At 40.8% G+C, this 26,827-nt stretch overlaps 2 protein-coding genes across 2 annotated transcripts in view; one reads left to right on the forward strand and one right to left on the reverse strand.

The window, feature by feature from the left end:
- Positions 1-273: 273 nt before the first annotated feature.
- cep57l1 (centrosomal protein 57, like 1) lies at positions 274-3,961 on the reverse strand. The gene is made up of 11 exons (XM_058612926.1): positions 3,774-3,961; positions 3,117-3,288; positions 2,836-3,024; positions 2,612-2,733; positions 2,285-2,398; positions 2,118-2,195; positions 1,775-1,864; positions 1,602-1,673; positions 1,212-1,474; positions 987-1,131; positions 274-842 (listed from the first exon to the last, which is right to left on the reverse strand). Exons 1-11 carry the CDS (start codon positions 3,792-3,794, stop codon positions 636-638), a joined length of 1,473 nt encoding a protein of 490 aa, XP_058468909.1. The 5' UTR covers positions 3,795-3,961; the 3' UTR covers positions 274-635.
- A 1,078-nt stretch (positions 3,962-5,039) lies between these two features.
- Positions 5,040-26,827, forward strand: part of sesn1 (sestrin 1) — a 50,299-nt gene continuing 28,511 nt past the window's right edge. Inside the window, exons 1-2 of the mRNA XM_058612924.1 lie at positions 5,040-5,151; positions 6,226-6,546. Coding sequence (XP_058468907.1) covers positions 6,268-6,546 — 279 coding nt within the window. The 5' untranslated portion in view covers positions 5,040-5,151; positions 6,226-6,267. The remainder of the gene's footprint in view (positions 5,152-6,225; positions 6,547-26,827) is intronic.

Here is a 26,827-nt window from a genome sequence, read left to right on the forward strand (position 1 = left end):
CCACCTCTGCACAGCCATGAGAGCCACATCCCTTTGTCCTGAGGTTAGAGCTACATTTACTCAGCTGTCCAGCCAGCTGCTGTTGCACAGTTCAGGGCACTTGGCTCTTTCTAATGTGGATAATGGAAGATAGGCGGAGTCTGATGTTACATGCAGTATTTCTTATATTTGATTTTTGTTTATGCAACTGTAAATAGTGCCAGGTAAGATCCCTCACCCCTATAAAATGGACAGGTTGAGCACTGCCACCTAGTGGCTCTCATTATGAAGTGTAGAATTGGAAAAAAACTGTTGTGTTGGAAGAGCATAAGCTTTATTAAAAACTTTAAAAGTATTCGGGTTATTACATCTTCATCATTTGAGATTAGATAGACTTAAACACAAATCACATTATACTGTTTGAAGTTACGATTCACAAACGACACAGTCTTCCTCTGTGTGTGAATTTCTCATAAATCCAGGTTTGATTATCACAACATTATCACATCCTGTGTCAAACACCTAATTCCCTCTTTTTGTCTAAAATAAATCATTTGTAAAGAGAGGAAAACAAAGGGAAAGGAACCAAGCAGAGTCTTGTGGTTCATCCAGCTGTAGATCAAAGCCTGCATGTACAAACGGTCTCGCAGAGAAGCTCATGTTTCCCAGAAGAGGTCATCTTGTTTGAGGCTTTTTCTGAATTTCTGGGTCTCCCGAAGAAGCTGCAGGTTGTTTTGAGTGGTCCCACGTTTCTTTCCCTTCTGTTTATCCTTAACAGGAGAAGGAGCAGGTGGTCTGATACCACTCAACTTCTTGGCCGTGGGTTCCTCAGCGCACGGCTGACTCTGAGTCAGTTTATGGACCTGTATAGAAGCAGAAGAAGCTTATACAACTCTTAACACCTACTGACACAATTAAGTGTCAACAACATTTCACAAATTTCCCACAACAAAGCGCACCATTTTACAGTCCAAACCTCTCGTTTGCACCAAGTGGTGGTCACTTACTGTGTGCTGGTGTTTGCGGAGCTTGGTGATATGGACTCCCTTCTCTTCCATCCTGGTCACCAGCCTCTCCAGTTCCCTCTGCAGGTCCTGCTTCTCTTCCGGTTGGTGAGTTGAATCAATCTGATGCACTAACTCCTGATGCTCACTGACAAAAGAAAGAAATGCAGATGATTAAATGTAAAACTAACAATCGTACAACTAGACGATAAAAGACGGCTTACTCACAAGCTCATCTGTCCTAGCTCGTCCTGCAGAGCCAACAGCAGGTCAGACAGTGAGTTCAGGGACTGAGCTTCTTGCCCAGATAGGCTGTCATTCTTCTTGAGACCAGTGGAAGATGGAGTGAAATCCTTATGTAGGTTTTTCCTGGCTGCACAGCCAGACCCGTGCAGAGCGCTCACTCGCTCACAAAGCTGGGGCTGGTGGTGCTTCATCATGTGAAGGATACTCTGTACATTGGCGTGGACTGAGTGGCTTGGGCTAAGTGACTGTCAAAAATGGGTATCAATCAAAATCGATCAGAAAAAGGTAAGTTACTATTATACTATAGTTAATAAATATAAATTGTTGGAAATGCATTATTTTTTAGAGTCTGTACAGAGCATTAGAACTTACCGTTCCTGCTACAAATGGCATTTTTTTGCGTCTTGGCTCACATGGTGAAGCCAGCTCAATCTGTTTGGTTTTCTGAAGGAAAAGAAAACTGCTGTCACTACTATTTTTAAAACAAATATTTGTCAGATTACCCAAATACAGGAAGTTATGAGCTTTAATGGTAAGAAAGGCACCTTGGTGGTGGTTTTTGTCTTCTTCTTTGGCGTTATCTCTTCATTAGTTGCCATAGACATTCGAAGGTTGATGTTCAGCTCCCTCTGCAGCTGTAGTCATAGAAATAAAGGTTTATCCCAAGAACAGTCCCTCACAATTCTCTATTGACATTTTTACTTTTATGTGGGCTCACAGTGACTTTTGTGCAACTTTTATTAACACAAGAGTTAATTTAATAGAAAGAAAAATAGATTATGATGTAAAAACAATATAACACTAAAATAAAAGTGCATTTCAAGACAGCTTATTTTCTGCATTCATTGATCAAAAACAGTGATTCTTGTCGTGCTGTGAGCGACTTACCTCATCAGCTTTCTCCTCTACCCGTTTACGCTCATGCTCTTCTTGTAGAAGTTTTTGCTCCAGAATGGCAAGCTTCCTCTGTAAGCAAAGTGACACGGGAATATTTCTGGTATCATTCAAGTTATCAGGACATGTTTAAGCATATCAAATTGTAAACCATAAGTTACCGCTGCTGCAGTTTGGGTCCTGTTCAATTTGAGACACTCTGATTCAAGTTTCTCCAGCTTATCCTGCTGAGTTAAGGACTTTGAGCTGCTCGGCTTCTGGTTCTGCAGTGAGGGCTTAAAAATAGATAATATGATAGTTTAGTAACATAACATTAGCTGATAACAGTACATGAGAAACAGATGATGAAAAAAGGTTAGGAAATTGAAATTACTAAATGCCCTTTTGTGAATTCAAGATTTGAAACATATTAATCAGACAATTCTTTGAAAATGATCCTGCTTATGACAGAGTTACTGTTAAGAATAGATTTATAGCTTTTAAAGTACCTGACTCTCGATGTGAGTATTACCCTCCTTAGTGGCATTTTCAACCATTATCCTCATATAGTCTAGCTGCTTCTCAAGAATCTTACAGCGAGCCTCTGCAGACTGCAGCTTTGAGTCCACCTCTGCAACCACAAAAGCACAGCCACAGCCATTTAGAAAATATCTTTCAAAAATAAGTATTCATTCCTTGAGAGATGTTTCCCTTTGCACCCTTCATCACTCACCATTCCTGCCAGAATTATCTGTCTCAAGCACGCTGGCTGCCTGTTGACTGGGTATCGTGTAAGACGTTTCACCCCTTTGCCGCCTCAGTGCATCACGCGAAAACTGCAGATGATTCTTCTCTGCCTGTTTCCTTTCCAGCTCCAACTGCCTTATTTTCTCCTGGAGGTTCTTCAGAGCATCAACCACAGCTAGGGAGGAGGAGACAAGATCGAGAAAGCATAGTAGATCATTAAGACAGACAAAGGAACAAAAAACGCTGGATATACTATCTGTGCCATACCTTTGCTGTCAACATTAGGTCTGGTCTGAGACACCTGGCGACTGCCGGTATGTGGGTCCAAGCTGGTGGAAGAATTTGCTGAGAAATCCAGCTGCCTTGGTATGGGTATTATCCTGTCTGGAGGCTGGTAATAGCTCCCAATATAACTGTTTTTGGAGGGTGAGTCTAAACTCTACAAATAGAAGTACAATACATAAAAATCTTGAAGAGCATAGAAAAGAGATTAACAACAAATTCGTGAATTTGTGATAATAAAAGCCAGAAAGGTCAGCACATTTCAATAAATGATCATCATTAAAGTCAGACATGACCCATTGTCAAATCATATTTGAGTCATTTTGATTGGTTACCATTACTTTAAAGTAAACCATTATTGTTTACTTTACCCATTGCTTTAATCAGCATAATACTGCTCCCAGTACACCACATTTGCAGCAAAACCACAAATGTTACGTAAACAATAATAATAACAATCAAAGTAGTGCCATCTCCTCTATATGTAATCAATAATTAACGTCCTCCCTTTAGATACAGTCGTGACCAAAGCTAAACAAACGTAGCACAAATATAATACAGCAACAACTTGACCAAAGTAAACAATACAATAGCTATCATGTTAGCCGCAATCGCAGCTAACGGCTGACGAGTAAATGTCACCTGGTCGTGACGAGTCTCCATTTTGTGACTAAGACGGTCATACTCGTTTAGAACCAATCATCTCTGTGTGCGTAATGTTTTCCTGATGCTTTTAAACTTCTCTGTTGACTTTTATGTTGCTAAGTCTTTATCGAGCAACTATGTTGTCTGTCACCTCCGGGCAGTCCGGACTTTTTAAATTTCCCTCCTTACTGCCGCCCTCCACACATTGGTTCCGCCTGCGCACTGTTTCCTCTTCCACTGAAATCCAGGGAGCCCCCCCGTATTTAAAATACGTTGTCACTTTCGTATGATCTACATGGGATTAAAAAGGCTAAACGTACAATACATGAAGATACGGTAAATGTCACATTTAGCAAGATAAATGGACGTTGTAAATGAATCACCTGTTCATGTTCAAATGAATTGGTTATATGTTGTATTGTACGGTACTGAACATTTGGTAGCAAGTTAGCCAGATGTTATTTGTTTAAAACCGAGTCCCAGTCCTACTCAATTTAAATTAGACTAATTGATATGTATTATATATTTTTTAATTCATAAAGTACTCACGTTAACGCAACTTTTTTTTAAAAGACGTTGCTGTTATAATAGTGTGGGAAACAGGCAGATTTATGGTTACAAATTTTATAATGGTCTGTGTTTTAAACAATCATATATGGCTTGTCTGACCAATTAAATCACTGTATAGATTCAACCCCTTTTTTCAGGAAATTTTCTCATTTGAAGAAAAATGTTCTTGATTTGTTAGTTGTTTGTGTCATCAGTTGATTGTGTCTGCATCATGTTAACATCCTCAACAGTATTGTGAAACTGCATTATTTTTTTTGTAAGCAACACCTTTGTCCCTCACTTCAAGATCCATTTGCAATGTCTCATGGACAATTTCATATGTTGACACATTGTTTCACGTGGTTATGATTCTGATTTAAATATGTAATATATTAAGAGAGGTAAGTACAAAAGTAAGGTTTAATAGTAAATGCATAGGCTGTAAATGTACATTCTCCCGTCGCACTCTCTACATTGTTTTTCTCACTGTCTCAGTTATTTCTGATAAACAAGAAAAAGGGGGGCGACGAAATGCATACCGGGAGATGCAGTCCCAAAGCGCTTCCCTTTCATTCACGAGCCGAAGGAAGATAATACCACTCCCATAGTTCCATCCCCAGCGATCTTGGCGAATCCGTTCTAACCAATTACTGCTGAGAATCAAAGGACACCGCCTTAAAACACAAACAGAGGCCTCTCATTGGTCAGCCATGCGTGTCAATCACATGTTTACCCTCGTGTTGTTGCCTCCTGTCGGAGCTCGCTCTAGTGCTGCTGTAGCGAGACGTCCCGCAACAGAAAACCTGCACCAAAGAATGTGGATAAAGTGAGTATTAAGAGAGTGACACTCGTGGCTTTTGGTCTTCAGTAGCAGGTTAATGTGTGAGGATGTTGTTGTTGTTTTTCCACCGCAGCTCTGTTGTACTTTACATGTGTCTTGTCTTTGTTAACGGACAGCAACAGAAAGCCAGAAGAAAAGGAGGGGGGGGGGGGGGGGATTGAATGGAGGGGGAAGATTGAATGGACTAAATTGACAGTTATGACACGTCAAATATGTCATTCACGGAATAGATGTGCCAGAAATGCATGCATCAACCGTTTATGGATTATTGTACCTTGTACAAAACAAAATCTGTACTTAAACTATAGGCTTTTTTTTTTGGAAGTTGGCAACATTGCAGATTTCATGATTTGATGCAACTAACAAATTATGTAAAATGTTATGCATTATCCGGCTTAAAATGTCCGTATTTATTCTGAATATATCAGTGAAATTGGCAGAAATTGAACATACTACCCACAAGTATGTTTTGATGAATACATAATCTCCTGATCTTTTTAAATATTTTTTTATTGAATAAGCCCCAGAATAAGCCTCTTCCATGTACTTTAGGCAAGGGCCTTGCTTAGTGGAGGCCACCATCTTCTGCTGCCATGTTTCAGGCTCATCCTGCTGACTCTCATTCTTTCCTCATTCTTCTTTATCACAGTTCAAGATCTTAAAAGCAGTCAAAGCTTTTAATTGAAGTTCAAAGTCACTGTATTTGCCTTATCTGTTTTTACTTCTTTGCTCTTGTTGTTATTAATATACACATATTTTAAATCGCTTCCTAAGTTTTGGGACTTCACTAGCCACAATTCTTGTATTGCTGACATTATTACAGATATCATATGTGCTGATGTACTTGTAATTAGCAAATATCAGGTAATAATATCAAATGGATGAATTATTTAGTTGAGTTATGATTTCTAATGTATGTTTGGCTCTGAGGGACATTGCCTGAATGTTCACAATGCACCTGTTCATATTGACCTAATGTGATCATAGGTTGTTTGTCGAATTCATGGTTCTTCTGTCATGTAAACAGGACTGTATTCTGCTATTTGTTGTGTTGTGTAGCCTGTTATAAGACAACACAAACACTCGTCCCAACGTCAGAAGATGGAAGTGCAGGATCAAGAGTCTTTGGGCAGATGGGATGGACTGGGGAGTCCGGACGCCAGCTCCAGAACTGAAGCCATGGAGAACATCTGCCAGGAGGTCCTGAGGAAAGCGGAGGCTATTGGGCCCATACCAACATCGCCCCCCTCGTCCCTGGCCTCAGGCAGCCCACCTAACAGTGACCTGAACGACATCCTTGCTCACCTGCTCATGCTTTCCAGACGTTGTCCCTTTGAAGACGTCAAGAAGAGCTGCATTCGGCTTCTACAGACTGTCCAGGTAGGACTTGTATATAATCACCAGTGAGACTGTGGGTAGACTTTTGTACTGTGTTGCAACAAGCTGCACCACAATTTGTCACATATGTCCTTCCATTTTAGTGCTGATGGTATTGTTCCATTGTCAGCTGGTGCTCTCTTCACATCCTCATAAGCATGGCAAACACTGTGGTTGAGTCAGAACCTCGCTAAGAGCAAAACATGTTTTGTCAGGTGGATTGCAGGCAAGTTGCTCGACGAGACACCGTGATGTCATTAAAAACTAAGCACGGAGGGAAACTTTATTCTGTCTATGACCATCTTAAATACACGTGAATTATTGTACGTTTTTTATCACGCTACTCTCTCTAATGCAATTGCTGGAACTCACCACTTTGTTAGTGTCGTGTATGGTGACATGCAAAGATGGTCTTCCCTCACATCCAACTTGACAGTGTCCTTCACTCTTCTCAACAATTTTACTTTGACGGGTTCTAGCAGTCCCACATAGCTCTCAGCCCGCTCTCTGCAAGATGTATTCTCTTTTAAATTGCAGTCTGTAGATAGGTGCTCGTTTCTCAGGTGAAAAGTATTTGTCCTTGCTTCTCATCCCTTTTTTTTTAAATAGCATATTCCAACCAGTAATGGTCCTCAAAATCAGCCATTTTATTCCTCAAAAATGTTTGACCTGAGTTCCCACCTTATACTCTGCAAGAGCCAAATATTAGCCAATCTTTGAACCCAATGATTGAATTATTGTTGTTCAAATGATCTAATGTAACTCAAAGCCTCAGAGACAAAAGTCTAGTCTTGCAACTTAACTTATTTTTCATTACATTTTTAGCATTTTAGCAATTTAACTAGTGGTTTAAACATATTACAAAAAACATTTATATACTGTGTATATATACGTATACTTGTTTCACTTAACTTTTTTTAAAAATGTTGTATGCTTGTTATGCACCAATGACACCAGAACAAATTCCTTGTATGTGCAAATCATACTTGGCAATAAAGCTCTTCTGATTCTGATTCTGATTCTGATATTACAGTGCCGAATTGTGGGATGTATGGCTTGTGTAGTAATATGCTCACAATATTCTAATAGTAATATACACTTAGTATATGGTTTAATTTGTACAAGGCATTGTTTTTACAACCTCACAGGGATTTTCTTTCACCGATAAAAACACTGACACTCATGTGTGGGAGAATACGTGTTTACTGAAAATACCCATCCATCATCAACATCCATGAATGGGTATCCATCATCAACATCACACTAACATCACATGCCATATGTGTTGTTTTTCTTTAAAGTTCAACTTTCTTAACAGTCACAACAGTATATCAGTTCATTTTGTGATTTTTATAGTCCTACAGTATATGACTGTGATTTTCCAAATGCTGACACTTCAGTATGCCATGCACTATTGTAGACATGGAAGGTTGTAATTTAGATTCAGGTCACAGTACAGGTATATACCTGAATTTGATTCTCTATGAATGTTTTTGCTGAGTCAAGAGCCTTAAAAGATAAACATTAATATTTGTTAAAGCATGTTTAGTAGGAATGGGGGTCTTTATTTTGTCAATAGCGATACTGAGATTGATACTGTTTATTGATACCGATACTTGGATGCCTGAACACAGAAGTGTGGTGAAAGGCTATGAGGAAGAAGGGCTGTAAATCTCATTATGTTATTAAAAAGTCATACTCCTTTGTTTGGACGGGCTGATTTTTAACTGACTGTCATTCTTTGGCATTATTTAAACGCATACATTAAAAAGTGTAGCACACAAAGTTCTTAAAGGTGATCCCAATGGTAATATAGCCATAACGGATGGGTATCAATTGTCTACTGGTTCTTGATACCCATCCCTAATCCTAGATTAATTTGTCTGTGTTTAGAGAAGCACATACTGGATTTATCTCATCTTAAGTGGTGTTACATGTGGCCTGGTCCACTTAATATGTCCTCTAATGACAAAAGACAATAAAGGTCAACACCTTGGAATGACTTATCACTTTGTGTTCTTCTGAGGAAATATAGTGGTTTGGCTGTGACATAAATGTTTTGTCGGCAGGCCTGAAGTGTTTTTGTAAGATGGAGGAGAGGAAAAGACAAAGATGGGAGAGGGAGAAAGCTGCTTTGCGGGTTTAGTTGTGCACCACAGTACACACCGTCTGGTATTTTTGAATTATGCTAAGCTGCCCTTGTTGAGGGCTTGCCAAAGTGTGCATTTATCCTGGTCCCAGATTTGAAGACCCCCCCCATCTTCAAAAGTCCACACACACACACACACACTCATGCATGCCTGCCTTTCTCACGTTGTCAGAGATGGAGGGGCTATAAAGAGGGGGCTCAGACAGACCTCTAATTCCTGCAGATCAGCTGATTAAAGACAAAATCTTTGAAAGCACAGACAGTCCTTTCCTCATGGCAAACCCCCCCCTGTTAGAATAGGAAGGCCTCCTGCTTGGTGAGAATAATTTCTCATAATACCCTCGTGGCTTGCAAATATTTGGCAGGGAGCAATTTTCTGCTGGTTTAGTGGCCCAGTGTGCATATCCACAGTACATTATGTGTGTTCATCAACTGTGAAAGTAAATCCAATAAAACTTCTATAAACCCCACTCCCAGGCACATGTACTGTAGATGGTTAAAAGTAAAAACAAAAGAAGCTTAATATCTAGTGAATTTTAAAGTGTATATGCTGCTTAGCCTATGTATCGTTGCACATTAAATGTAAACAGTATTTTGTAGTCTGGGAAATGCAGGTATTGTTGTTGTCAGTTCCCCATCACGCCTTGTTCAGATTTGGAATTAACCTGGGTTCTTATCACAAGTGGACATATCTAAGTACAGGTGTAGGGCTTTATACTTTATTGACTAATTAGTTTGAGTGAGTTTTTATAATTTTATAAAATAAAACAAGTTTCAGCTTCTTAAATGTGAATATGGTGTAGTTTCTGCCATTTTTACATTTGTAATGGACCAACTGACTAATTGATTTATCGAGAATATAATTGGCAGAATCATTAAAAAGACGAAAAGTGGAAAAGACCTAACTTGGGGATTGTTTGTGAGTATACACTAGCTGCATAGGGGCAGGAAGGGGCAAGACACTTTTATCCTGTCAAACTGCTGAACAGCAAGGTTTTTTATGAGCAGTAGAATCCACCTGTGTGCAACCGTCTGGCCTTATGAGCACAATGTGGCTGTTGCCTTTGTTTGTTTTTCTTGACACAAAACAAATCACTTCTTGTATGCAGTGTGAGAATGTTGCCAGGGGACAAGAGAGCTAAACACAGCTATACTGAGAAATACAGAGAGTCATGTTGAATTGATGGGCTTCATCGGCATTGTGTGAAGTTATTTGACATCGATTTGAACACAAGAGCACTTGTTTATGGTTTAAAAGTTGGTTTAAAAGTTGGGCGCTACAGTTCAAATCATATTTCATTGTGGAGCTGTGTATGGACCCAGACTATCTTTGTTCTCACCCGTGTTAAACTGGCAAAAAACAACAAAAAATAATTTGCTCTTTGTGTGGGGAACCAGGTCTGAACTTGTTCATCACAATAAATATAATGAAGGCACATCCAGTAGCCAATTAGCAAAGCTTAGCATGATGACTGGAAGCAGTTGGTTTGCCTCTGTGTTGAACAAACCCATTTTTTGGTTTGTTGTTGCCTCACTTGCCTCTTTTCTTGTAATGTGAGTGGTTGTTTGTTTTTAAGGAGTACACAGTTGGGGGGAATGTTTGTGGTCTTCTGCTGCCCCAATAGCGGTGAGTCCCAGGGGTTAAGGGTTACGGGGTCGCGGCTGAAAATAGGATTCTGTGTATGTGGGGAGGGGTCAGGTTCCCATAAGGCGTCCTTGTGTTGGTGTCTGTTTGGGTGAACGTACGAGGGTTAAAAACTGCTTACCCTCGGACACTGTCAGACGTTTTTCTCTGGTGCTTGGGCAGCTGACCTCACTGAGCTTTATTGACCACATATAGAAACGCAGGATAACAACGGGTGCAGATAAATGCAAACACACACATATGCCCTCAACTCAAAAGAGAGAATACTGTTTGTTCTGAGTCTATGAAAGGGGTGGGCAGACTCCATCGACCGTATGAAAGAAGCCCAGTCTTGGGCTGCTGGACAGAGACAAAAAGGGGCTTCTTTGTGTTATGTAATTACATGATTGTGTTAGCCCTTTACTCTAACTGGAATTAAGAGCTACTCTCGAAAGCTCAACCTGTTCTGGTGATTGTAGGCTGGTGCTGTTTTTATTCCAGAAATGCTTCATCCACGTCTTGCACAACCCTATTAAATGATTTGTTTTAGAACGCTTAGTCAAAACTAAATTTACTCATCGTTTCTGTAAATTTCCATCCAGTCCAGTTTTTGTCATCAAAGGAATTCTGAATTTTACTGACTTGGTATTGCAGTTTTTACAACAACCATGTCTTTTTTTTTTTTCCTGATGTCCTATCCAACAATTTAGCGTTGTGCAGAAGGAGCCGTGGAGCTGTGTGTGTACCTCATAAGAAATGTTGTAACATTGAAATCACAGAGAATATAATTGCGTTCTCATTTTATTTAACTTATGTAATGAAATGTATTTTCGTCTGAGTTCTCAGTGTAGTTGTATATCTATTTCTGTATAGCACTTAGGAGTAGGTCCAAGTCCTCAGATGTGACATCAGATATTGATGGAAATGCTTTTTCTGGATTGATTTATTAATGGAAAGTGGGTGAGGTTTGAACTGTGTCAAGACTGAAATGTGTATGTCTGGACAAGTATGGCCATAAAACACAGGGTTCGAGTAAATGCAGCTCGAGCAAAAATCAGCCTTTCTGGTGTGGATTCCTCCCTCGCACTGGCACCTTAAATGTTTCATGAAATTTCATAGATTAAGGGTTTCATTTTTTTCTAGTGCAGTGATTACATCTTTGGAGATTAAGTTGAGATAATTTGTCATTCCTAATAGATTGAAAGTTTGTTTCCGGAAAGGTCTGTATACAACCAGCTCAGTGGTGGCAAGCATGTGGTGAGACTATTTAAACAAACTTGACTTGTTAACCCTGATCGACAGGAGTGTGGACAGATGCAATATTGCTTTTCTGTGAAGGCAGAGTCAAAGTCCACTTGTCAACTGTTGCATTTGTTTAAAGAAAGATTTTGCTCACTTTCACAGTTACAAGAATTTCTCTCCTTGTCTCTCTTTTTTTTTTTTTACATGCATTAATATGTGTGTGTTTTACGATCTATAATACTGTGTTTCTTTGTATGGGCACCACATGTGTGAGTCTGCCTTGCCCCTGCTTGCTGTTCCCAATAACGTAAGGACCCATGGAGAGAGAGCCCAGTAGTCTGGGCAGATCTGCTGGATTATGGACGATCTCAGCTTGAACCAGGTCGGACGAATAGCACGGTGAGGGGGTGGTGGTGGATGGAGGGAGCCTGCAGCAGCAGGCGGTGACCTTTAGCACAGTAACTGTACAGTGAAATGCTCTATAAATGTGGAGGATGTGATAGATGAATAAAGCTGTGGATTTACAGCTGCTTGCCAGCTGGGCACAGTGATGGGACAGTGGCTGTAGGGACTAGGGGAGTGTGTGTGTCTGTGTGTGCATGCCTGGCACTGTGTACTGTCTATGGTGTCTTCAATCTTACTAAGCTACATTAATCACTGTCACTGAAGGCAGTGCTTCCCTAACCTTTCACAGGGTGACCCACTTTTCAAAAATGACCAACTATTGCAACCCAGTTGACAATTGAAATCATGAACTGCGATTTCTATGATACCTAATATTTTTTTGAATAGGTAAATCAGACATTTCCAAGAGATATGTTTTGATATACGAACCACAACTTCATTTAATGCATGATATTTCAAATGTGTACTAGGCTGGAATAAGTGCAGTCTCTCAGAATGACTGACTTGATGATGCTGTTACTAGTAAGTCTTCTTTTTCTTCATGTTCAGCAACAAATACACGTGAATTTACATGTAAATACTTAGCAAACCCACATATTTTCTCCGTGTGCAAACAACAAAAAAAATAAAGAAAGAATCTCACGGAAAAAAAAATAGGCTACTGTTTCTAAAGGGATTATGTGCACCTGTGATATTTTATTAGTTCTTGTAGCTTAGTTGTTTTAGCTCAGTCATTTTTTTTGACTTTCCAGCCAAACATCTTTCTTTCTTTTAAAAGCCGTTTCGAGGAAAGCTTAGTAACACACAGACACACACTTAGACCACACCTCCCAGCCAGTGCAACATGCTGGGGGCTGCAGACTTGGGAAGACGAGACAGGAGGGGGCATGTGGGACGTGGACATCTAGGTCACTGTCAACCCTGTTGTAAACCTAAATGATACTTTGTTTTTCCCCTCACATTAGTACAGTGGTAAAAATATTGCAAATATTATTTTTCTGTAGTAGAAAGAGACTAAAACATGTAAAAGCTTTTGAAAGACATGTTTAGGTTTTTGCACAGCGTAAGCAGTCGTCATGGTACCAGTGGCATGAGGTACATTGATGGGGCGGGTTGGCTGGCACCATTACTTGGGGGGCGGGGGTGCTGGCATTATTTCTGGCTGTGCTATTCAGGAAACTGAGAGGGAGAAACAGAGCGAGGGTGGAAGAGTGGCAAAGAAAGTGTAAATGTGACAAAACATGATGGTCTGTGCAGGGCCAACAAGACAAGGAGGAAAGAATTGAGTGTGTAGTGTTAAGACTGGGAGAGAAGAGGGGAAGGGGGTAAAAATGATGGAGGTGGTGGAACAAACACTGTCTTTCTCTGTGTTCAGTCGGCAACCTCCAGTGGAAAACTACTACCACCCCACAACTGTGAGTCGTGCTCATGAGTGTCAGAGCTCAGCCTGGCCCAAAACCCCGAATAATCTCAGTCCTGTGCTTTCCAGAACCAAATGCAATGCCAGAATAGAGTCCCCCTGATTTGACTAAAGCCCTACTTAGATGATAGTTTTCCATATTATGTGTTTAAATCTTATGTTTTACCATCTGAGGCTTTGTGAGAGCCACACTGACTTTAAATCCAATGTAAAGCACACTTTTGTCTCTCTCGCACACAAGAGGCAGTGCGATGTGGATAGAGGATACAGCGTTAACAAAGGTCTTGCTGCAGCAGGAGGTTGGAAAGGAATAACAAACACTATTGAAGAAGACAAACACACAGAAAAGGCAAAATAATAAAAGAGCCGTATGTGTGGTGTGTGAAAAACAAAAATCTCTTTGTTCTCCTACTCCACATTAATGTTTAGCCTCAAAGATGGCAGAATTTGCTGTGCTGCTCCTATTCAGAGGCTGAGGACTTGAGATGGTTGAGTGGTTACGAGGCCATCGAGTAAACAAGCATTTCCCTCTCGCTCTCTCTGTGCCGTAATGATATATTTATAACTTTGCATATGAAATTAAACATCACAAATACTTTATTAATCACATTCTACTCGGCTGCCTTCTACAGTATGTTTTCTTGAGTGTGTCTCTCAGAAGAATGTGCTCAGCGGGTTTAATGTTGCCAGTAAAAACTAAGGCTTGCGTAACTGTTCCGTACATAAGTCATTCTAACCTGGCGCCTGAATGTCAAAGACATCATGTGTAACATGTAACCTGAACAGGTTCATCCAAGGGAGCAATTTAAATTTGTATTTGCTCTGTGGTCTTTTTTTTTTTTTACACAGCAACATATTATTACATCTGGCATTTTCTTTAGGTCATTTTAAATGACAATACTCCGTATAATTAGTGATAAATGTCAGTATAACAAGCCGCAGTCAACAGTGGCTGACAGTACAGTCTAACAGGCCGGTTCCCTGTTCATATCAGCATACTCGATGCAGGCAAAGCAAACTCTTTTTAGGATTTGCTGTGCTCCAAGTTTCTTTTTATATCAAACTGCGGCAACATAAGTACCTGTCACATCACCTAGCAGTTTATGAAACACCCCGGTGCTCCTGGGGGATCTGCATCCAGCAATTCCTGTGACTTTTCCATAACCATCTGTCTGAAATTCACACCCACTTGCTTCTCACTTACACTTGTCTGGAAGTGAGAAGTGGGCTGAGTTTGAACTTCTTTCTTTAGCTTTCTTCATTTGTTCTTCAACTCTATCAGGGAGGGCATTCCAGGAAAGGGAGTCTGAAAATGTGGCCATGTAGCTTTTGCATTTCAGCGCAAGTTAAGATAAACTGTAGCAACTCATGCCTTTTGGTTTGTACATTTAAGATAATCTGGATATATAATATACTCTGATTCTTTTAAAAGCAATCTATACTCTTTGAAATTGATACTCAAACACACAAATCTTGCTGATGTAGGGAGGGACCACGTTTCACTCCACTTGCCTCAAACACACTTCCATCTATCAACCTGGATGCCATCTGGTCAGTATTAATTGAATTGAATTCATAAAAGAATGATGAAGGTTATTGTCCAGTGGATGCAGTATTTGATGAAATCAATGCGTGCCATTTTATCCTTCGCCATCTTCCTCTTTAGTGCTCTGCCTTTTACCTGATGAAACAGAATGAACCATTGAGTGGTTTCATGGCTTGCACAACATACTGTGGACACCTGCAGTACACCCGTGTAGACACAGGAGGGCGTTCTGTGCCATATTTTAGCCTCCCCTCACTCCGTTCTCAAGTTGCTGGATGGGAATTTTCCACATACTGTGCTGAATAGATGCAATGCTCTGCATGATTTTAATGTTTTCCTCTTGACCCAGTCACTGGGCATTCGTCCAGCATGTTTGTGTGTGTGTGTGTGTGTGTCTATATGTGTGTTGAAATGTCGGTCTTTGAATATCTGTCTGTGTGTGTGTGTGTGTGTGTGACTGTTTACATGTCTGGAGAGATTTATAGCAGTGAGCATGCAGAATTTAGAGGCATCTGTGGATCAGTTCACAAAGCATGAATAGCCCCAGTGGCTGTGGTCCAGGCCTCAGTCTGAGGTAGCCCCTATTAGGATCCAAACCACAGGCTCAACACCAGTCTTAACCAACTGAACACAACCAAAACACAAACAAAAATAATCATTGTTCATTTGACATAGATTTCATGCCGGATTCGCCTCTGGATGCAACCCTTTTTATTTAAGTGAGACCAGCACCATGAAGACACGTCTAGATACATGTAAGTATTAATCCTTCAATTAGATAGGTTAGGGTCTGGTGCTCGGTGCTAGAGGTAGCTTTAAGAGGTTAGAAGAGCGGTGTCTTTCATGGCTACCTCTGTAGTAAGAGCTTAGAGCTCCGTCTGAGCTGTGTGGTGTTCATGCTCAACACAGACACATGATTTGAATGACTTGATTTGATTGGCCGACACTCGTGCAGCTGCTTGGAATGTTGAACATTTCTCAACTGAAGCAACGTATCCAAACGCAGTTCGGCAGCGCTCGATGCTTGATTTCAGCATTTCGGTTTGTGAGCATATAGGTTTCTTAAGGTATAGAGAAACTCAATGGAAAGGAAAACCATTTTACATCCATCAACACCCTCTGCTTGCCCGGTCTTGTAACTCCTACAAACTTGTAGGGACCCCACACCTTGAGACATGAACTTCACTGTGTCAGCGCTTGATAAATTGTTTCCCTCACACTGACCAGTGCATTCATTGTGGTGCAACTCACCAAATGGTACTGCTCCAAGCTTTGCCCAGTGCTATGTATGCCCTGGCTATGATGTTGTTTTAGTGTGTGTGATATTGTTTCAGGCCCATTGTGGAGTAGCAGAGGGTATTGTATTGCTCTCTTCTCAGGGGGATGTTGTCCCAGGCTGATGTATATGTGCTTGTTTATGTTACAGGCCAGTTTGTCAGGATGGTGACAAGTTCATGCTACGGGACCTCTGTGTTCCCATAGTCGTTCACCTCTGACCTCGGCTCTTTCACCCCTGAGCCAGGCTCTAGCCGCTGTGTATTTGTGTGTGCGTTTGATTGACGTGCAGTGTTTGTAAAAACTCCACAAGTGGGTATTCTTGTCTGTGTTTACTAAGTAGAAGTAAAACACACTCCTTCACATTGACCAGTGTGTCTGTCCAGTATATGGACATGCACCTTCAGGTCAGTGGTTCATGTCACGCACATCTGGTGTCATTGCTCACACACCCACACACAATACATTAATCATTTACTAAATGAATAACATTTAACATAAGTGAACATATTCAGTTAGACTTGTCATCCGTGCGTCACCCGTGTGTGAACTGTGATATCGCAGCACCAGCGAAAAAGAAACCAAAAAAAAACAACTTCATAGATCTAAGTGATAATGTTATGTGGTTACTATTTTGCATCTGCTACTTTGGTCGCTCTTTAGCGTTTAGATGATCCGACTGATGAAATAAATGACACTGATCGCTGTCACAAGTTCAAAAAGTAAGCATTGTAGTCTGGTGAACCAGGGTCTTAAGCTCAGAAATTCTGATTTCTGACTACAAATGGAAGACACCGTTATGGTCCCACTGAAGCCTATTAATAACACATAGCACTGATAAAAACCTGTTAAAACCAGGGATTAAACAGGGTTTTTGACCAGTGGGAATGATGTATAAGTGTCACTTCTGGCGTGAGTCACGCAGGTCAGAAGTCACACAGAGTTTGAGAAAAACACACCAGCGTCCAGTGAGTGAGAGAAGAGTATGTTTGGATGACATCACTAGATTGTTGTACAATGTTATGACACATTGAGGAATGATCTTACTCTCTTATGTGAGATTTTCATGATAAAGCTTTGCTTGTGTGCACATACTGTCCAAACGGGGAGAAACATGTAACCAGGAATTTTACACCAGATAAACACACATTCATAGTATCCTATGACGATAGTTTTAACACAAACAAAATGGACATACATTGGTATTTTACAACCAAGACGTTCAAATACTGTGTGAAGGTCGATCTGGACTGTCTGAAATGCAAATAGGATCCATTTATGAATGATCTTGAAATACCTCCTGCATGTTAAAGATAAAAATCTATAGATGGAGCATGAATGCCGTCTTTAAGCCTGTTTTTCCACACATTGCCCTGTGTGCATTTGTCACATATATGTGTGTGTGTTGATGAGACCAGTGTGGTTAGTGTCTATGTGTTGATTTGGTCACATCAGATGCTTGTGTCTTATGTCTTTTCTAAAAGGAGACTCACGTGTCAAAGAGGAAATGCTGACGTTCCTCTTTTTCTTTTATTCAACAGTTCAACGGTTTTAAAGTTCACTGCCGAATAAAGAACGGAAACTTCAGCTCAAAAGTGCAAAGCAAGTGCACAGAGTTGTTTATCCTGGTTGGTGCTCGAAACACTTGTTCCTCTTGCCTCAATATAGTTTAAAAAAAAGATTCAGTTGCATGATGTTACTGTCGCCCTTCACACCTTGTGGGTTTAGTAGACCTTCAGGCGCAGTCAACCACCCACTGTGACACACACACACACACACACATAAATACATACATACACACACACACACACACACACACCCTCACCACACCTTGTGCTCCTGGAACACACTGGTAGTACATTACCTAACAACGTCACACTTTCATGACATCTCCTGTCCGTATAGCTCATGTAAGCGTCACTGAAATATTTTACTGACATGTTTTGAGTGAGGTTGGTAATATTCAGGAGGCACTGCACTCATCAGCTGTACAGGTTTGTGTACACCAACAATATGGTTCATGTTCTATCATCATTGAATGGATATATTCATATTTATCTTTGTCAATACACTATTTTCTGCAGCAAGATTCCTTAAAACAACAATTATCAGGTGTGGTTAAACCACTGTGAACCCCAGACTCTTCATATGGCCTTTGTTTTGTCTCGGAAACATTACTAATGATTCCATGCAATAGGATAGGTTTTAATCTTGCTTTCTTTCTTTCTTTTTTTTTTTTAATTAAACCACAGTTCTCCTTCATTTGATGGGTTGTGTCTATCACTGAAGCCCTGTTCACACCTGGCTTTAACACACTGTACGTCTCAGGTGGTGTGCTCACAAGAGGATAGCTCTAAGTAGTCACTTCACGCCTGCTATTAAAGTAATGTGTCTCTATAGTGACCACTTGTGATCAGATCTCACTTCGTTGCTCCGAACGCAAAGATACGTGACCGTCATTTCTCTTTCAAAAGACCTGCGGCAGGTCACTTGTCATCAGTGTGTTTGCGTTCACACTGATTTAAGAAAAGGCCGCGTGTGCCCCAGTCAACCTCGCATTGTGGTCCCAATGCATCTTGGAGTGTGCACGGTCCACTTGTGAAAGAGAACAGTTGGACTCTAGACCTAGAGTCGTCCTTTCAGAAGGCTCTGCAGGCTCACCTGAGGTGTGTGGTAAGTCAATATTTTGGAGACAGAAGTGACACACTGGAGCTTTACTACCAGATATGAATAGGTTGTGAGTCACAGGACTGGCGTGCAGAATTTAGTGGAAACTAGCAGCAAGGTCATGTAATACAACCAACTAAAATAATAGAGAAGGTCCCGTTTTGTGAGGGTTAATCTTTTATGTTATGGGGCCTGTGGCACCATGCAAGTCCCTTTGAAGGCCCATTAGTGAAAACTCCGCTCATTATGTGGTCTCTCAGGCTGTAATACATCAGAGAATTCATAACAATGCTCATACAGTGACTAGAACAGGAGCATGTAGGCTTAGTGTGAGCTTACTGAAATCTCTGCTGATAGACCTTTTGTTGACATGTAATCTCTTCAGGCCAAAGAGCCCAACAGACAGAAATATAAACAAGTACAAATATTTGAAAACAGTGTGACCATTGTGAAATAAGCAAGAGAGGTAGGTGAGTGAATGGGTAAAGTAGGGACAGCAGGAAGCAGAATCAGTAGGTGTATTTCCATTAGCCTGATTTATGCACAGTTTTAATTTGCACGTTAAAAAAAAGAAAGGGAGAAGGTTAATAATTAGCTTGCACACGGGAAGAATTGAGGATGAAAAAACAAGAGAGCTAAAACAAAAAACAATGCAATGGAAGTATTTCAAAGAAGAAGCGACCAGTAGAGTAGGTGTTTCAAAGAATTTCTCTTAACTTTTATTCAGGACAGAAATAGCAGGGGTCAACTGAAGCTTGGCTAAACTCTTGAGAGAACAGAAGTATCCAGGCCATCGAGAGATCGATGGCCAGAGAAACAAAGACAGCTCTCCATCTGGTTCTATTCCTGAATAGTCTTTTCTGGCAGGTTGCCACACCTTCTCTGTTCTTCATGAGGTTTCTAGGCATCTAGTCGTGTTGCACTAAACACTCCGAGGCCCTTAGGAAACCAGGCATGTAACGGTTGGCAACCAACCAACACAAAATATATACACAAACCCTTGACTCACTCTCTCGTCCCCCCCCCCCAGGGTAAATATCTGTAAGCTGTAACATCAGCTTTCACCAGCATCAAACCTTAATCTCAGCAATGGGGAGTCCATGTCCACTGTAAGACCAGATCTCCTCATGACCCACATAAACATATATGCACAAGAGCTCTCTTGAGTCAGGATGTCCGTCAGCGACATGCTCTCAGCAGTTCATTGGCTTGTTTTGAAGGAGTGTCAGCGGGCCCACTGGCTCACTTCTCGCCACTTGACGTCAGTAAAGAAGCAGAGGAAGGAAGGGACTCTATAAGGACCATTTGTCATTAATTTTACATAGCACAGGGCCTGATGTGATGTCGGCAGAGAAAGCAAACAAGCGGTGGTCGGCATCTTATGTAATACATTTTCCTGGTGCTGGAAAACGAGTCACAAATCCAGGCACGGCTGTGCTAGTTAGAAGCAGCAGCATTTTAAAATCAGTTTAAGATGTACTGTGGCCAAAAGCTGCAGCTTCTCGCTGATGCCGTTTCAGAAATAGGTAGACGAAGCTGAGGCTGCAGATTGGTTGTTGCACAGATAACCCACTTCCTCCCATTCTTTAAGTAATCAAACGTGTTAACTGCACACACAAACACTGTTCTGTACTGCTTATCTCTCATTTTCCTCGTGTCAGTTATGTCAGTTGTCTTATCTTTGTCTGGAGGCTATTCTCATTTTTCCTCGCTACGTTTGTTTGTTTGTTTGTCCATTGTGTCTTGTATGCTTTTCTGTGTAACCTAAACTAATTAGTACCTTGGGATCATGTGCTGCGTCATATGCGTGTCTCTGGCAGCATGTGTTTTTTTTAGCGATGGCTGCTTCTAATTTGACGATAGAGACTGTGATGCAACTATATTGCTTTCTACATATAAGCAGTTAATTATTTGTTAATGTTTCCTCCTGAAAATGATGAAGAATTATTATACTCTATATGTTGAAGAGATGTGCAACCAAGCAAGACGACCAGAGTAGTTGTGCGGTGCAGAAATTGACATTTTGGTCATAACTTAACTGTAATTATGGTCAAAGATGGATACGTTTTGAAGCAGATGACACTTTCCAGGAAAAACTGCTGAACGCTGCCTGTTTCCAGATGTAAGAATTTGCTTCTCTGCATATAAATAAAAAAATATTGTGTTTTATTGTTCGTTTTAACAAGATTAATAGCAGAGGCCATTTTGAGCTCTTTGAAAGTGCAGTTAATACGTTTCTGATGTGCTACAGGTTTAAAAGTGTTTCGTGTGCTGTCCCTTATCTTGTCTTTCCTCACATAGAAATATGGGTCAGCAGGGTTTGGTTATATGTGGGTGAAGAAGAGAAAAAGAGTGTTTTTCTTCTAAGCAGTGGACCTCTGTGAAATACCACATGTGTCTGTGTGTTTCTGAGCACAGGTGTGTGAAGGTGACCGTGCAGACAAGACGTTGATCCGTACGCGCTGTCGTCATTATCATGTCTCGGCAGCTTTTCCTCCTACAGAGCCCAAAAAGTAGTGTGGCTCATTCATGACACATCTTTGAGCTTCTGTTCGTCTCCTTTGATGTTGTCACACCACAAAAATACTTTTTGCCAACTAGACTAACTTTTTTTTTTTTTTTTTTATCACCAGAGTGGTTGCATTCCCTCTGATAAAGTCTGTGTTTGCTCAGGATTTTTTTTCTCTTTAGGGTTAGAGACGTTAACAGCTTAGTAGCTGAAAACAACCCTCTGCTTACTTTATTGAGCAATACTACCCCATTGCATAAATTTGACTATAAGAGTGAGAAAAACAAGTGATGAATGTTTTCCATTGACTAACTGTTTTAGACCTCCTCCTTTAAGCCACACTGTGCATATTTTTTCATCTCTTGTTGGGCAATTGGGAAACCAAAACGTTGTAATTGTACACTTTAATGGACAAGGTCGACTTAGCATTTATTTTGAACTTCTGTTTTGTGCTGGCATTAATGCAAAAGGGCAGAATCATACGTGTTGTTGACTGGTTTGACTGAACAGAATGTCATTCCCTCACTGCCAGCTCTTCACACCCTCCTGACCTCATATAACTGGGCGGTGAATACGTGTTTGTGTGCACTTGTATTTGTTGCATCTTTAATACATTCTCTGGCATAAACACTGACATGGCCAGGACCCGAGGACCTGAGGATCTGGTCATGTTGAGTGGTAAAATGTGAAATGTAGTTAGGTTATGGAAAGGGTTAGCCGTGAAGTGGTTAAGGTTAAGGATAGTTTAGGCTGTTTGTTTAGTTCATTTCTGAGGGACTGTTTAAGTTTAGGCCTGTGCAGACAAACCTGTGTGTGTGTGTATGGAGAGAGGATGCGAATGATGTTTATGTACAAGAAACACAGTCTGGTCTGTGTGTGTGTGTGTGTAAGAGGAAGGGAGAGCGATAGATAGAGATAAGTGAATGCTGTGTGTGTTCTTGTTTGCGGACATGTGTACACACACACACACAGTTGCGAATTTGAGATTAGCCCCCACCTAATTGTGGGCAAGCACCCAGAGCCTATTAATGCCTGACATGACCTCCACTCTATTCCGTCCATCCATCACTCTGAAGACCCACAGAAAACAGATCAGCAAAACAACAACTGCCGTTAACAGAGGGAGAGAGGGCTGTTTCCTGCAGCCACTCTGATTGGCCCAGAGACACAGTTCAATGTGGCTGCAATTGGCTGAGAGGGGACACACCTCTAGAATCTGTTTATGTGCAGTAAGAAAGAGAGAGGGTGGGGGGAAGAAGGGGATATCGGGGTGTGGAGTGATTGTGATGGGGTTGGCTGGGGGGTGGGGGGGGAGGGGCAGAGTTTCCTTGTGCTGAAGAAGAAGAAGAAGGAGGAGGCAGGAGGGGTTACATGAAAACTCTGGTAAACATCCCTTGGAGCTTGTTCAAAAACTTCTAGGAAACCAGGGTGTTTGTTTGCATTTTGGTGTGTGTGTGTTTGTGGCTTTGCGCAGTGCACCATTAAAATCACAACCAGGCTAAGCTAATTTAGTCAGCACCATTTAGGAGCCTGCCAACTTTCCCAGAATGTTGACCAACAACTGTATATAAGTTTTTGTTTTGATAGAAGTAAATCTCCCGTCTTTATATCTACTAATCACATCAACATGTTTGTGCGGTCAGGCCTGCTCTCACATGCTACAAAGGCACCAGTTCATTATCATCCACTGCAGCTCAGTCACTTGTGTTTTTCATATTTAACATGCACAAGTGTTGTCCCGTGGGCATAGAATGCAGGCCATTTATCACATGTGACATAATTGTACAGTTAAAATTGAGGCTGCGGGGGGGGTGGGGTCGGTTCATATAGCACAACAATAACGTTAAAGCTACTCAGTCGGCTACACTAGGTCATTCTGTTTGAGGAGAGGTGCTGTTTTCTAATCATAAGAAGGCAAGCAGGTGGGAGGAGCCTAAATGTCTGTTGAAGCGTCTTAAAAACAGTGATATCAACCAAGATTAGTGAAACCGTACCCAAGTAAATATACAGTGCAAGGGCCAATGGTTTGTTTAAGCTGTGCTTACGTCTTAACCAAGAGAGCAACCACAAGAAAAGGGTGGCTCCTATACCCATTGTTGAGATAGCAGTCCAAGTTAGAAATAAGTGTGTACTACATTATAATGACCCAATAAAACGTTAAAAAAAAGTGAATTAATTGTGATTTAAGTTAAGTTTATGAAGTTATAACTGTGTTGTTTACCTCAGATACGCAAGGAAAATACTATTTGTTGTTGTTGTTGTTATGAAGTTATGTCATCTTAGCAAAAAAAGTAGTGATCATTTGTTATTTATTGTTCTATCTGCATTAAAGTCCTACATATACAGGGGTTTATTGGCAGGAATTGAATACACTGATAAGTATTTTAGTGGGCAGTCGCTTAATTATAACAATATTTTGCCTTAGAATAAGCTTTTTATTTGTATTTTAGGCAAGGGCCTTGCTTTATGGAGCCATTTTGCATCTTGTGCTTTTATATTTCTACAGCACCTTTAACAAACTAACCAACCAGTTACTACGGTTACTACTATGATTGTTATATTCTGCAGTCTCACCGTTAGATGTCACTAATTCTTACAGACCGGGCCTCCTTACATGTTATGTTTCATTAAATAGCTTTTGTTTATAGTGTCCAAACATCAAGAGAAAATTAAAACAACAATTCCCCTAAGCCCAGAGTGTCTGTATAACAATCCATAAACATGATGCATTCAGTTTATTCAGTGAAAAACAGAATCCTGACATTTTTATAGCGCAAACCACAAATTCCCTGGCATTTTTCTTTGATAAATGGCTGGACAGTTCCCTGTCGGACCTTTGTATGTACAGTTTGTTTTTATTGTTAATTTACTTTACTGGACAGTTGTGCAGTGTTTTAATACACCATTAATCTAAACCGGTGAGGAGACAAATATGTGATAAAAAAACAGTTATCCTTGTCACATTGCTGGGTCATGTGCTGTAGATTACTCTACTACAGTACACATCATAGCTGTACACATCATAGCTTTTATACAGGTATAGTTCATTTACAGATTATACAGAGAGTTGTTGCCGTAGCATTGCATTGAAGTAGTGTGTATGAGTGTATATACTGTGTTTATTAGCAGTGTTGAGTGTCATGTAAGCTGAGACCATTACTGTGTCACTCACTCCTTGTTTACCATTTGACCGTGTGTCAAATGTATTTAGTAACTCTTCAGAACCTTTGCATGGCATAAACACTGTCTTTGTCAGGACCCATAGTCTCCGTGGAGACCAAAACCTGGTGCTAATGAGGCAGAACTTAATTGATGAGGAACTGGTTAAGAGCTAAAATTTGATACAGCCATGCAAACTGTGTCTGTTTTCTTGTATTTGTTGCTTTGTGGGGACCAAAAATCATATAAACCATACGTAAAGTGAGGACATTTTGGCAGGTCCTCACATCTTTAAAGGGCCTTTGGGGGTTAGAATTGGGTTAGTGCGTGTGTGTTGATTGATGTAATGATGAATGTTATAGCATCACCAGACCTCCCCTTTTCTCTTCTTATCCTCTTATGTCACATTGTTTTGTCTTTGCTCCTCAGGTCAGTGAATATTTTCTGCAGTTTTCAAGTTGGCAAGAAAGTAATGATACTTTTGTATAACTTTCTTCTTAAAAACACAACCAAACAACAATTTACACGAAGCAAGAAACAGGATACAATTGTCAAAATGAATAAAACAGGAAGGAAGGAGGAGGAGGAGGAGATGCTGCTGTTTAAAGAGAATGAAGAGCATCAGCCACTACTTGTCTTGAGTAGACGAGCCTGAGTGTATAGCACGGCATGGTTGCAACACATAATGTACTGCAGAGATAACGATGATATGTAGTCAGAAAAAATATACCCGTGTTTATCATCGTGACCACACACTCAGCCCTTGAAGCACATGACAAAACATCTTGTGTATTTGTGAGGTCAAACTATCATTTCTCTCACTGGCTCCTTACAATTTGTCTTGTCTTGTCTTTGACCGTCCAAAATATTTTTTTTATTCCGTGCATCAATACGCGCAAAACACAAATGAGTATGCACGTGATGAGCAAGCACATGTGTGGGAGCATTTCATTGAACTGCTCGTCACCCCCTGCAGGAGCCTGCGGAAGGCTGTTATTGCTGAGCTGTACATGTTCAGGCCTGTTGTGCCAAGATATTGTATAGCTCAAAGTGACTTGTTTTCCTCGCACATGGCAACAAAGTCAATATAAACAAGAACTTACAAGTGCCTTTCCATTTATTGTTCCACTTTTGTTTGCACTGGTGTCGCCCACATTTATGGACACTGCCCACCTGTCCCCTCTATACAGCCATCAAGAGCCTTTATATAGGCACACACATAAATCACCCGCTTAACTTCTACCTCTCGTTCCTTTTGGAACATTAAACATCGCCTCCGTTTTTATGTGGTCACAGAACGTTCCTGCTCTCTATACTGAATGTTCTGCCTGTCCCCAGGTCAGTTTACACACAGTTGAAAGGTCACAGCATTTAACAGGCCTGTGCATAGAGAGATGGTGCTGCATGCTTGTATAAGCCCCTCATTATGCTGATGTGGAGCAAACAAATGGGAAAAGTTCAGTTGTTTGTTACATTAAAACATGGGGCACATGATAATACCTTTTTGTGATCGTGCATGTTTGTGCACGTCTGTATGTTTGTGCATGAGAGAATGAAGTTATGTGTGTACATCACTTTCAGTTCTGGTGTGTGTTTGTGTACATGTGTTTTTGTGGTGTCTATTGGCTTGGGTCCACAGTTCTCACCGGTTCAAACTAGTTTGTGTGTCATTGTGGGGTTTGTGGCTGTGGCCTCGCTGCACAAAGCCACTTGTAATAACAGAGGGGGTTTGCCCTTCATGAAGGGTGGTGGTTGATGAAGTGAGGTGCTATGATTTGTCTAAACCAGTTTGGTGCCAACAAATTCACCAGCGCTGTTCTTTTCCAGTGACACTCCTTCACAGAGCTCATGGTGGGTGAGGTAGGGGGAGACTGAAGCCTAAAGGGATCCAGTTTTTAAAGACATAAATTAACAGATATGATAGCTCTATGAGACTGAGAGAAAGTGAGTTGATTAAAAAAAAAAATGGAAAAGGCTGTGAGGGAAAGTTTGTGAATCTTTCACAGGAAGCAAGGCTTTTAGTGCGCTACCCCACACAGGAAGTAGAAGGATTTGCAAGAGGTCGCCTGAGCCCACAGGGGAAGTTTCTGCAAGGTTTCAGCAGCTGTGTGTGATATCTACTGTAGCTGACTGATAGTCTGATTTTAGCAGACATACTATACATATTCACTATGTTTACATGCAAGTTAAAGGTCTGATTTTAGTCAGAGTCAGACCAAGACAATAATTCAGTTTACTTAATATCATGTAAACACATTAGTCAATATGCACTAGTTTATAGAGAGAGG

The sequence above is a fragment of the Solea solea genome, chromosome 17 (genome assembly GCF_958295425.1).
Source record: "Solea solea chromosome 17, fSolSol10.1, whole genome shotgun sequence".
NCBI lineage: Eukaryota > Metazoa > Chordata > Actinopteri > Pleuronectiformes > Soleidae > Solea > Solea solea.

What these genes read in the sequence shown, in the direction of transcription:
- cep57l1 (XM_058612926.1), bottom strand. Translation starts at nt 3,794, where the DNA reads ATGGAGACTCGTCACGACCAG. An exon ending in GGACCCAAACTGCAGCAGCG is followed by an intron (nt 2,196 to 2,284) that starts GTAACTTATGGT and finishes CTTTGCTTACAG; the next exon opens with AGGAAGCTTGCCATTCTGGA. An exon ending in TAGAGGAGAAAGCTGATGAG is followed by an intron (nt 1,865 to 2,117) that starts GTAAGTCGCTCA and finishes CTATGACTACAG; the next exon opens with CTGCAGAGGGAGCTGAACAT.